The sequence below is a fragment of the Cervus elaphus genome, chromosome 8 (genome assembly GCF_910594005.1).
Source record: "Cervus elaphus chromosome 8, mCerEla1.1, whole genome shotgun sequence".
Taxonomy (NCBI): Eukaryota; Metazoa; Chordata; class Mammalia; order Artiodactyla; family Cervidae; genus Cervus; species Cervus elaphus.
Window position 1 is genome coordinate 23,224,432 of NC_057822.1, and position 13,048 is coordinate 23,237,479.

At 38.0% G+C, this 13,048-nt stretch overlaps 1 protein-coding gene across 1 annotated transcript in view; it reads left to right on the top strand.

Moving 5' to 3' along the window:
* AP1S3 (adaptor related protein complex 1 subunit sigma 3) overlaps positions 1–3,656 on the top strand; it is a 68,324-nt gene extending 64,668 nt beyond the window's left edge. The window contains exon 5 of the mRNA XM_043909876.1: positions 740–3,656. Within this exon, the coding sequence (XP_043765811.1) occupies positions 740–775 (36 nt within the window). The 3' untranslated portion in view covers positions 776–3,656. The remainder of the gene's footprint in view (positions 1–739) is intronic.
* Positions 3,657–13,048: the final 9,392 nt, after the last annotated feature.

Genomic DNA, 13,048 nt, shown 5'->3' on the forward strand with positions numbered 1-13,048 from the left:
ATCCCTTGGTCAGAAAGTTCCCCAGGAGAAAGAAATGGCAACCTACTCCAGTATTCTTGCCTGGGAAATCTCATGGACAGAGGAGTCTGGCTGGCTGCAGTCCATGGGTTCGCAGACTCCGATATGACTTAGCGACTAAACAACAAAAACGATACATATGTCATACAAATACCATTCAGATTTCTCCAATACCTGTTCCTGGAAATGGTCCTCATGGTCATTTTAGCAGGTACATTTTTCTGAAGTCAACAGTGATGCTTGGCAGCTGTTGCTTAAGCATTTCTCTCATCAGGCATTGATTTTACAGTCAAACTTAGTTTTTCCTCTGTTGAAAGTTATTTAATTCCAGCCATAGGGATGTGTATATAAATTACACTTAAACTTTGAACCACCTTTCTTGATTAGAATGCAAATATTTATGACCACATACACTTCCCCAAACTTCTTTTTGGAAATTACCTGGCCATCCAGTGGTAGAACTCTGCACTTTCACTGCTGTGGACTTGGGTTCAGTTCCTGGTGATCGAAGTAAGATCCTACAAACTGTGAGGCATGGTCAAAAAAAACCACAAAAAACCAAACAAACCAAAAAAAAACCCCAAACAAACAAACAAACAAAAGCTTCTTTTCACCAGTGGCATAATTAATGAGTAAAAGAATGAAGATATTTTAAAAATTTTCAGTCTCCTGAAGGATGTGGTTTAAGGGGAAATCATTTTAATCTGTTGTTCTCTTTCAGACAATGGAAGAATACATGAACAAGCCTACCTTTTAACCATACATCTACTTGAAAACTACAAGTGCTATGTGTTTTGAACCTGTAAATAAGCAGTGCCTTGAATTTAGTTAGATGACAGAGCCTCTGGCACCATGCCAAAAATAACTTAAAAGGGATTTTTTGTTCACTAGCAAAAATTAAAGTTGTTTGACATAATATATTTATCATTATTCATGTCTGTATTATACTGTATATGACTGCTTGGATGTTAAAAAACTGCTTCATAGTTCGATAGACTGAATGTTTGCAGTGTTTTAACTCCATGTCATATTTTTGAGCAAATTTAAATAAATTTGTTGCAGCGTGTTTTGTTGCCTTTGATCCTCTTCTGACAGGATGAAAACTGTATTATAATCCATGATTTTGATGTAAAGTTTATCTTGTACTAGTAATACTTTTTCTAAATGTTTAGCTTTTTAAATTGTGTAGTGATTCACATGTTAGTAGTTCAGAGTTCATACATGATGTTAGACATTTTTAATACACTTAATGCTGTCATTTCGATCCAGATACAGAGTATCTGATTTTGATGTCCTGAAGTCATTAACCTTTCAGGGCTGGAATTAAGGAAAACAACCAAAGATAGTATAGGACTTAGTGTTGTTGTTGTTGTTGTTTTAAATTTTATTTTATTTTTAATTAGAAGATAATGACTGGACTTAAATGTTTTTGATATCTTAGAAGCTGCTATCTAGGTGAGGTTTTAATTTTACCTTTTAATTGAATATGAGGGGCATTCCAATAAGGCTGTGTTTTCTACAAGCTCTGTGTATTTATTAAGATTTTGAGATGTCTGAAAATAAAATGTCTATAACTCCCCTTATCATAAATAGTGTAATAAAGATTAATAACAGTGGCAATAACAGTTATTAATACTGCTATTTTAATTATCTTTTATGTTACAAGTACCCTTAGTTGCTTGAGAGGTTTTTGTTTCCAATATGTTTTCATGTATATCTAATATATTTGAAGACTTACTGTTTATTAGGCTTGCTTGGAACATTGAATATTATTATAGCCTGAATAGTACGTGCCTTTCTCCTTTTTCTTTCCTCATCTCCCAAAGGAAATATTTGCTGCTGCCTATTATTATTGTGACTATGTCACATTCATGCTTCCTGAAATGCAAGTTCTATATAACCAGGTAATAAAGTGATCAGACCCTCTAGGGAGAACTAGCTTCTACTGTTGTCTTGGTGCCGTTTTGATGTCTTACCTGTGCATTTTCAGTGTCCATTTGAGGTCAAATATCATCATGTTGCAGTGGTTAGGGACCCTCTAGTGTTCTTCCTAAGAGAAGAGTGTGCTTCCTGTTGCAGAATCCAATATGAGAGAAAAAATTTAATTGATCTTGCCAGACATACTTAGGGAAAAACGGCTGGAGAGGAGTGGAAGAACATGAGTAAAAATTGAGCAACTCCAAAATAGAGCCATCATAAAAAAGAAATAACTCAGATTAGTCTACGAAGTAATTATGAGGCTTTTAATATCTAACATTTCCTCAACTTAATCATGTATTTACAAGTAGGGCATCAGATTGAAGTTTGTCATTTTTATCACTTTGTTTACTTTAGATCTTTAATTTTTTGCTTTAGCTTTTTTTTTTTTTTTTTTTTTAAATACGGCAGAGCTCTTTAAGAATAATTTTGTTAAGGTAAACTTCATGTAATTATCTAAGTGTTTCTGGGTCTTTTGAAGTTCACTTTTGGATGAAGGTATTGATTGAACCTCACTCATACATACTCTACATATACTGGAGAATTCTATATTAGACACTGTCTGTAGATGGGAATCCTCAAAGTTCATGTCTGCAGCACACATAGAACATGAACATAATGACATGGCACTCTGGGGTAAATCCGAGGGATCCTGGGTGCGTCTTACATGGGCCTTGGTGAAAATAATCATGTTTTCTTTATATCATTTAATGTAATAGAACTACTAAGGGTAAGGAAAGATAATAAATATTAAACTTGTATAAAACTTCCAAATAAAATTTTTTAAGTTTTTTAATGAGGAATTTGAGTGTGTTTTTATGAATATATATTTTTTTAAATCAGATTTTATGTCTGAAATTGCTGTTCACAATTTCTAGTGAAGTCCTTATAACCTCTTAATTTTCTATGTAATCAACAAGGAGAAACTTCATAAGCAGGTGACAGCTAATGAAAGAAGAGAATTCATTGTTTGGCACCCATTGGCTTTTTCCTCACCATTCACCTACATTTTGATAATTTGATATTTTTATGTATGGTAAATCATTCTTTAAATCTACTAACTCCTTTTCTTTGATTAACGAATGTAAAGTTGACATTTCTTATGACCAGTCAAGTGAATTTTTAATTCAAACTTTTTCCCATATCAAGTCTCCTAAAATAATGAAAAGCTTTTCCCTCAAACATACACACCTGATGTTTTTCTACATCTAATAATTCATTTTTAGGACTTGTATTACAATATCCATGAAACTTCACTCACGCACACTGTTTAGCTTTACTTTTCTGTTTTAATCAATGAACTTTACTGATAAAAGTTTTAATTTCTTTTCCACATGGTCCCTGCAATTTTAAATTAAGTTCATTAGATCCTCTGGAATGTACGTAAGCAAGCCAATTATTTGCAAAGGGAGGGTCAATACATTTTTTTCAATCCTTGTTTTAACTCTTGAAAAATCCTGCCCTTCAACAATGTTCTGTGGGTATGCAACAGTGATCATCTATTTTGTCACATAAAGCTAAAACTAGAAAAAACTGTAATAACCAGGGCTGAGTCAGGTTCACTATTTGATAATGGAATTCAAGCCAACCATTTAGTATGGAAGTCAGGTGTACTTTACTGTTGATCAGCTCTTTGTGAATAAACTCACATGTTGACTGAATCCAACTGACTGAGCCTCCTTTCCTGTGTGCCCTTGGTGGGTAACTCACACTGTTTCCATCACAACTTGTTTCAAAGTGTCAATTTACTATCGCTTTTTCACTTCCACTTTGTTTTGCTACTTTACAGAATAAATAATGGAAGCATATCTCTTCAGAGCTTAATAGCACAGTTCCTAATAACAATAGATTAATATGAGATGATACGTTTATGATTTAACCATCTGCTAGATTAGACCAAGTTATTTTCAGGTCTTTGGCACGTCCTCTGTTTAACTAATAGTATTATTCAAAAGTGGTAATTTTTCCTCATTCCTTTGGAAAATATTGAGTGTTTCCATTAAGGCTGTCTGCAATTCTGTGAGTTAATGTGGGCTTTTGCAGTTGTTAGCATGACCTTAAAACTAGCTTTATGAGCTACACCTGATATTGTTAATTTCAAAAAGAACTGTGCTTCTTATTTTATTCTTGTGCATATTTAAAATGTGAATCTTGTATATAGTGGATGTTTAGTAGAAAGGTGCCAGCATGTTTACTTGATAATAATTTGAAGTAAATAAGACATTTAAACTGAAGAAGAGGAAGAATTATGGGAACTCTCAGTTGCAAGTGTAAGATAATCCTCATACTGCTTTGTTAGTAATTTAAACTCTTCTATGCAGTTTTCTGGAGGGAGAGAAATCTGTTGAATTTATGAAGCCTCCAGTTTAAAAAAACAGTTTTACTCTGTTGTGGAAAAATATCTGAAATTTGAGACTATATAAATGTGAAGAAAAATAATGGACTTATAAGAGGTTTATGGTCAAAAATTAAGTTTTAAAAATAATTTAGGCTTTTATACTTTTAAGAATGACACAAAAATAAATTTTAAAATTATAAAAATGTAATTTTGAAAATGAATGCAGTCAATATTGGAAGCAGTAAAATATTAATTTCCATTTAATAAAATAAACTAAAAATGTCTTAAAGTATAAATATTACTTTCACTTATGTGTGTATGTGTATTAGTTGCTCAGTTGTGTCCAACTCTTTGCAACCCCATGGACTGTAGCTCTCCAGGCTTTTCTGTCCATGGAATTCTCCAGGCAAAAATACTTGAGTGGGTTGCCATTCCCTTCTCCAGGGGTCTTCCTGACCCAGGGATTGAACCCAGGTCTCCCACATTGTGGGCAAATTCTTTACCATCTGAGTGACCAGGGGAGCCTTATGTAGAATTAAATAATTTTGGAGAATCTGTACATAATGATTATATTTTCATGTTTTTAAAAATAAGCATTTTTATTTCTTGAAGTGTATTTTTAATGATCTTTTACTGAGTCAGTTTAGCTAATTATAATGTTTAAAGCTAAAAGTGAAACAATGGATGTGCAAGTGAATAAAAAAAGGCACATAATAAGAAAAATAAATAAATTATTCTCTACTTAAAATATGTAATCTTATATGATGATAATGGTAAAGAAAATGTGTACATACTTCCTCTATTAGTTGAATACTTCATTAAAAATGTAAGAGTAGACAGCAAATTAAGTTGCAAGAAAATTTAAATTTTTACCTACATGCAAAGAAGCTCAAGAATGACAAATCATAAACTAAAAATCAGACTCATTTAGGGAATGTTACCTGTGTTTATATTTTATTTACACCCTCTCTGCTCTCTCTGCTTTCTGTATTCAAAATCTTACAAGCGTAATTACTGGATTTTTCTGAGGCAGCCATCCAAATGCTATTCAAATATAAGTTAAACTCTTGTGAACTTTTGAATTGATGGAAATAATTGCTTATTCTTTCTAAAATTTCTGTATATGATTTTCATCTGTCAGTCTCTCAGGGCAAACAAGTGGGCCATCACTCACTGCTAAGGATGTTCTGAGCCATAAGACTAAGTGTCTTGATTATGTTTAGAGCATCAAAATGGACTAGGATTTGGGAGCTTTCATACTCATTCTGAATGTACCACTGACAAGGTTCATGAACTTGCTCTTTGAAATGAATGGATGTCAGAATTAAATGGGATCATGGAACTGAGCTAGTCTAAACCATTCACAATACAGAAGAGGAAAGAATAATCATTACATTGACATTTATGCTTTGATCAGGTCCCAGTGCTAGTCATTTGCTTAATTAAACCTTGTCTTGATCAAAGATCTTAAACTTCATGAAAGTATTTGATGAGTTTGTTTCCTGGTATGAAATAAAAGCCTAATGACATTAAAGCATGTTTTTCACCCTTTTAAATGGTACAAGTGAAGTCTATTGAGTGCACTTTAGATAAAGCATACCATTATAGGAGCAGAAAGAAGGACAGCTCTTGGGATACAGACAGTGAATCACCAAGGTTGTGTTGTTGAATTTTGGAGGTGAAATATCTTATGTGTTTTAGGGGAAAGAAGAGAACAGAAGTGCAATACATTTTGTGGCTAATGTGAATAAAAGAGATTAATAATCTAGAAAAATCACTGAATTGTGTGACATTTCCTGTTTTCAGTTACATAATGTCATTTCAACTTTTTTTATAGCTAACTCTGAAATAAAACCTTCCATTTGGTTCTGAGTCAAGGACCAGTGCTGGATGAAATCAAAACACTGCTTGGAAAATATGGTAGAGACGAGATGTTCATTTACCAAATTATTTCGTGTTTCCTCCTGGGCTTACCACTAGACTTCACTTCCCACCCTTCTTGAAGTTTGATTTATCCATAATGGAATCATAAGCAGTGGCATGTGGGTCCAAGTAATATACTCCCAAGTGCAGGTCTGGCTATTGAAACACTCCCATGTGTAACCCTCCATTCTCTCATCTTTCCCGGTTTATGGCTGAAGGAAAATATGCCAGAATCCAGAGAAGGCAAAGCCATGAGATGGAAGTAACCTAAAAACGTTTTGTTGGGAAAGCCAACCAAGCAGGAACAGTCACACTGGACTGTAATGTGTGATGGAAATAAGCTTCTGTGATGTTAAGTCCCTGAACTCTTAGGCTTGTTCATTACAGCAGTGAGCCTACCCTGATACATGAAACAATTGTGGACTACCATCAGCAGGGTCAGGATTTGTATAATCAAGGTTATCTTCAGAGAGTGGAAAAGTATAGCACCCTTTAGAGTTAACACACACAACTAAATATGTAGAAGAAGCAATCAGATAATAAATCTGATTGGGAGAACGGTCTGCCAAGAAGTAGAAACAGCATTACTTACCATCCACTCAACATGTCAGTTTTGCAAACTGGGTGCCACAGGCTACCCTGAGCCTGCATACAAATTTAGTTTGGCCCTCACTGCATAAAGAATGGAATCAATCACGTGATTTCATATAAAAATTAGATTCCCCCCCCCCTTTTATTTTTCTTTGCTTTGCTTAGAAAATTGTAAGAACTGGCCACTTAGGGAGGGCCTGCATTCAGGAATCAGCAGGAGGTGGGGGAAGTGCACCGAAGACTTCTACAGTCCCCACTGATAACTCATACCCGCCTAACCTCACTGATGGTACATGGGCTTGCCACCCTGTACTAAACATTTACCCTGCTTCGGCGGTTGCTGATGAAACTTCTTACTCTGACTTTTAAGACCTTCCATGATCTGACTTCTAAGTCACACAATCCCACCCTTCCACAGGTTGGTGTGTTACTCTTCTTGGCTGTTGCTTGTTCTGCTTTTTCCTTTTATGGGAAATGTTATTTACTCCATCTCGCTATGTCCAGATTCTTTTTTTTTTTTTTTTTTTCCAGATTCTTTAGTACCCAACTCAAGTATCACTTTCATGACTTCTCTCTTATTTCAGTCTACCTTCCCCTTCTGAAAATTAAAAGATGAAATTAAAAGGTGCTTGCTCCTTGGAAGAAAAGCTATGACAAACCTAGAGAGCATATTAAAAAGCAGAGATATCAGTTGACTGACAAAGGTACATATAGTCAAGGCTATGGTCTTTCCAATAGTCATGTATGGATGTGAGAGTTGAACCATAAAGAAAGCTGAGTGCCGAAGAATGGATGCTTTTGAACTGTGGTGTTGGAGAAGACTCTTGAGAGTCCCTTGGACAGCAAGGAGATCCAATCATTCAATCCTAAAGGAAATCAGTCCTGAATATTCATTGGAAGGACTGATGCTGAAGCTGAAGCTCCAATATTTTGGCTACCTGATATGAAGAACTGACTCATTGGAAAAGACCCTGATGCTAGGAAAGATTGAAGACAGGAGGAGAAGGGGACAACAGAGGATAAGATGACTGGATGGCATCACCAACTCTATGGACATGAGTTTGAGCGAGCTCCAGGAGTTGGTGATGGACAGGAAGGCGTGGTGTGCTACAGTCCACGTGGTCGCAAAAAGCCAGACATGACTGAGCAACTGAACTTCCTCCTCTAAAACCCCTTTGTTTTATAATTGTGCCTCCCAGTGTACTTATCATTTTTAGTATAATAGTATAAATATTTATAGACCAGACCTATCGCTTGCAGCTATGAACAGTCCTTGAGAACTGAGGGTGTATGTGTGTGTGTATGTTTATGTGTGTGTGAAACAGAGACAGGGAAGATTGCTTTTCTGAATCTCCTAAAGGGCCTATTAAAGACTTACAGTCACTGACAATTTCTCATACAGGTATCCGTCACTTTTCAAAAGTTTGCTTTATACCGCTTAGCTTTTACAAAAGACCTTTAGTACCTGTTGTTGATATCCAAAATGAATTTGAAGAGGATTTTCAATTTTACAAAAAAAGGCAAAAAACGAAAATAGGATACTGTGTGTGTTTCGTGGGGAGCTGCTTCCCAGGTGGCGCTAGTGGTAAAAAAAACCTGCTTGCCAATGCAGGAGACTTAAAAAAAAGACTCTGATTCGACCCCTGCGTTGGGAAGATCCCCGGAGGAGGAGGGCACAGCAACCCACTCCAGTATTCTTGCCTGGAGAATCCCTTGGATGGAAGAGCCTGGCAAGCTGCAGTCCATAGGGTTGCAGAGTCAGACACGACTGAAGCGACTTAGCAAACAGGCATGCATGTGTGTTTCATGGGAAGCTGGTACAGAGGCAGCAGGCACCCTGAACAGGAGAGTGGGGCCACGAAGCTCCTTCTGCAGGGCTATACCCAGCATCTCAGCATCAAGCAGCCATAGCTTTGAACTGTATCTCTAAGTACCTGTGCTTTATCTCCGTTTATTTGTGCATCTGTGAGCAACCTGTGTCCTAAGGTAATTGCTTCTCCACATTTATGCCGTTATGGCTTACAAAAACTTTCATAAGACACCCTGCTTTTGCATAATGGAGGAAACCTATAGTTATCAAACCAAAACCTGAAACCTCCCCCTTTAAGAAAGTATATTTTTCAGCAGTTCCCTGGTGGTCCAGTGGTTAGGACTCAGCGCTTTCACTATCACGAGCCCAGTTTGATTCTGGTTGGGGAAATAAAGCTCCACAAGCTACGCAGTATGGCCAAAAATGAAATAAACAGAGTTTTCTTAACACTTCCAGATGGGAATGTTTTTGAAGAATCTTAAGAGAATCATTAGGCCAGCAAGCAGTCTGCTCATTTCTAGAGTATGTCACCAGGACAGTTCATTTTTCACCAAGAGAGTTTATACTATCTCTTGTGTTGTCTTGGTACAGTTCATTACAATTCTTGATACTATTCAGAAATAGCATTAAATTACTGTATTTCTGAAGCACAGTAGAGTCCCAAAACTCCAAGTGACACTTCTGTTTCCGCTTTGTCTGCAGATAGGTACCCAGAGCGCTTATCAGTGCCTCTTGTTATTGTTGTTCAGTTGCTAAGTCCTGTCCGACTCTGTGACCCCATGGACTACAGCATGCCGGACTTCCTTATCCTTCACTATCTCTAGGAGTTTACTCAAATTCACGTCCATAGAGTTGGTGATGCTGCCTAACCATCTCATCCTCTGCTACCCCCCTTCTCCTTTTGCCTTCAGTCTTTCCCAGCATCAGGGTCTTTTTCCAATGAGTCATCTCTTTTCATCAGGTGACCAAAGTATTGAAACTTCAGCTTCAGCATCGGTCCTTCCAATGAATATTCAGGGTTGATTTCCGTTAGGATTGACTGGTTTGACCTCCTTGCTGTCTAAGGGAATATCAAGAGTCTTCTCAAGCGTTTGAGAGTATCAATTCTTTGGTGTTCAGCCTTCTTTATGGTCCTGACACACAGTAAAATATCAATAAATGTTAGCTAAATGAAATTGGATGACAAAAAGCTAAATTTGATATGGCAGCTAATTGGTTGTGGTTGTCCCTGTGATAATAGTAAAGTGACCAAGGTTAATACAGTACTTGGTGGTGGGACCATAATGGTATGTTTTGTTTCTTGGGAAAAAACATAAGTGATTTGGAACCAGAATTTAACCTATTACACTTCCAGGTCAGTCTTAATTCAATACCTTTTGTGTGAGTGACTGAACTTTTTTATATTGACGTCATTCATCTGAGTTGTAAACCCATTGTCAGCTCTTACCAGCAACATGAGAGAATCTAATGGTTTATTGATGTGGTTGTACAAAGAAGAGCCTCCTAAAAATATATATATATTTAACTTCTATCCAAAGGTATGTGCTTTTTGTGGTTTTAATTGTGTCACATAGACTATGTATGAGTCTGCTATGTGATTATTACAGAGGTTGGCTTTCTTATTAGAAGAGAACTTCCCTTTCTGATTTTTTTTTCTAATTCCTGGAATAGAAAATAGTGATATGCTAGTTCCCCTCCGTCTCTTCAGCTTTCCTTTGCTCTCTGCTACAAAAAATGAGTTGACTAGATTTTTAGATACCATGGGAGATCTGTACTAATGCAACTGATGTGAAAACAAAGCTATGAGGACACATAATGGAAATGGAAAAACACCTTCCAAAGAAGCTTGCTGTAGCAGAAGGTGGTATTTGCCTTGGTAATGATAGCTACCAATAAATTATATTTCACAGTAGACTTAGCTAAGACATAACTCATAAGGGACCAGAAAGGCAATTTCTTTTAAAAATTTAGGACAGATGAGTAGGGAAGGAAGTAAAGACAGCATAAAAGAGAATAGGTTATTTTGTGATGGTAACTGTAAAGGTTGTCCATTTATTGATTTTTTCATCTCATGCTCCTGTTAATAAATTGAAAAGTAATAAAATAAAAATTAGAATGAGCAGAAATTGTAAAGGAAGTCTGAGAGCCAAGCAGGACCATCTTTTATGAGTGCCATGACGTAAAAAGGTTGGGAAACTGCCATAAACTACCCAGTAATAACTAGCCTTACAAACTTGACCTTACAGAGAGGACTTAGAAAAGTAACCTTATTAATATGACAGTCTGGAAACCCCCAATGCTTGAAGCTCTTCAGTCTTTAATACATGTGCCTGACCCTTAACCTGAATACCCTAGAAAACTCTTTCCTGCCTTAAGAGCATCCTGCTCACTGTTGACCTGGCAATTCTCGGTCACCATCTGGGCCCCAGTTCGGGGGTCAGCTCCTGTGAAACTGCCTGCATTGTCCCTCCCCAGCATTAACAGATGACATCAGATGCTACAGGAACTGAGAACACTGTGGCTCACAGATAACGTGACCACACATCGACAAAAGGGTACATCTGACTCAAGATAGCAAGTGTCATCAGGGCAGATATAGCTACTTACTCTTTGTTCCGTAAGTAAATACATTTGAACCTCTGGTGGAAGTTAAGATTAAAACTCTGTTCAGGGGGTTCCTACTGAATCCATGAGGATTTAGGCTCCTACTGTTCCCCCTTTTTAAAAATAATTTTTTTTCTTAAAAGATTTCTAAAAATGTATTTATTTGACTGCAACAGTCTTAACGGTGGCATGCAGAATCTTCATTGTGGCATGTGGAGTCTAGTTCCCTGACCAGGGAACCCAGGCCCCCTGCACTGCGAGCACAGTCTTAACTGCTGGACCACCAGCAAAGTCCCCCTATTGTCCCATTTTATTTCTTAATGTTGTAGATAAATTCACTTGAGAAGGTCTTTCTCTCTTTTTCTCACAACTTGTACAGAAAGGGTTAACTCAGCAGGTCTGCATTGCTCAAACCCTGCGCATTCTAAATAAAAGCCTGCCTCCAGAGCTGGCTGGCTCTAGGGAGAAAACCTCCGAGCCTTTGGACTGTTCTGCCTGATAAGAGGTTTTTCATGCCTGAGGGCTGGGCCATGCAGCTACAGCGTGACAGTTTATCCTGACAATGGGAGTGATGGTAAACACCTGTCTTTTTTTGAACACTGGGGCTCATGTACCCTTTCTATTTATTTTTAAATTGTTATTTATTTAGTTTTGGTTGCACTGAGTCTTTATTGCTGTGTATGGGCTTTCTCTAGTTGCGGGGAGCAGGGGCTACTCTGCGTTTCAGTGGCTTCGCTTTTTGCAGAGCACACGCTCTAGGCATATGGGTTTCAGTAGCTTCAGCACACAGGCTTAGTAGTCTTGGCGCATGGGCTTAGTTGGTCCGTGGCATGTGGAATCTTCCTGGACCAGGCATCGAACCTGTGTCCCCTGCATTGGTAGGTGGATTCTTATCCAGTGTGCCACCAGGGAAGTCCTAACAGCCTGACTTTTTGAGCTGGGGAACATCCCTGATTGTCAGCACTTAGCATGTGTTGCGCTCATCTTTGCTGGAGAATTAAGGGCAGTCCCGTGTGACACCATCAAGTGGGACACATAGGCTGCGCCTGGTTTCTCCTGGACTTTGCCCCACATGCCTCTTCCCTTTGCTGATTTTGTTTTCTGTCCTTTTACAGCCATAAACTGTAACTGTCACTCTCACAGCTTCTGATCCTTGGGAGTCCTAGTGAAGCATCCAGCCTGAGGGTGGTCTTGGGGACCCCAGATAACAAGGCTATTCAGATGTTATCACTTAGGAGTATAGTCAAAGCTGTGGTCTTTCCATTAGTCATGTATGGATGTGAGAGTAGAACCATAAAGAAAGCTGAGGGCTGAAGAATTGATGCTTTTGAACTGTGGTGTTGGAGAAGACTCTTGAGAGTCCCTTGGACAGCAAGGAGATCCAACCAGTCCATCCTAAAGGAAATCAGTCCTGAATACTCATTGAAAGGACTGATGCTGAAGCTGAAGCTCCAATACTTTGGCCACCTGATGCGAAGAACTGACTCATTGGAAAAGACCCTGATGCTGGGAAAGATTGAAGGCAGGAGGAGAAGGAGCAACAGAGGATGACGTGGTTGGATGGCATCACTCACTCAATGGATATGAGTCTGAGCAAACTCCAGGAGGTAGTGAAGGACAGGGAAGCCTGGCGTGCTGCAGTCCATGGGGTCACAAAGAATTGCACATGACTGAGCGACTGAACTGAACTGACTGAAAACAAATCATTATGGAAATCAGGAAGGGGAGAGTCTAGGAAGGTGTTTTGGGGAATGGAGAGGAGGTGGAGTCATTCCTGTTTGCTGGGA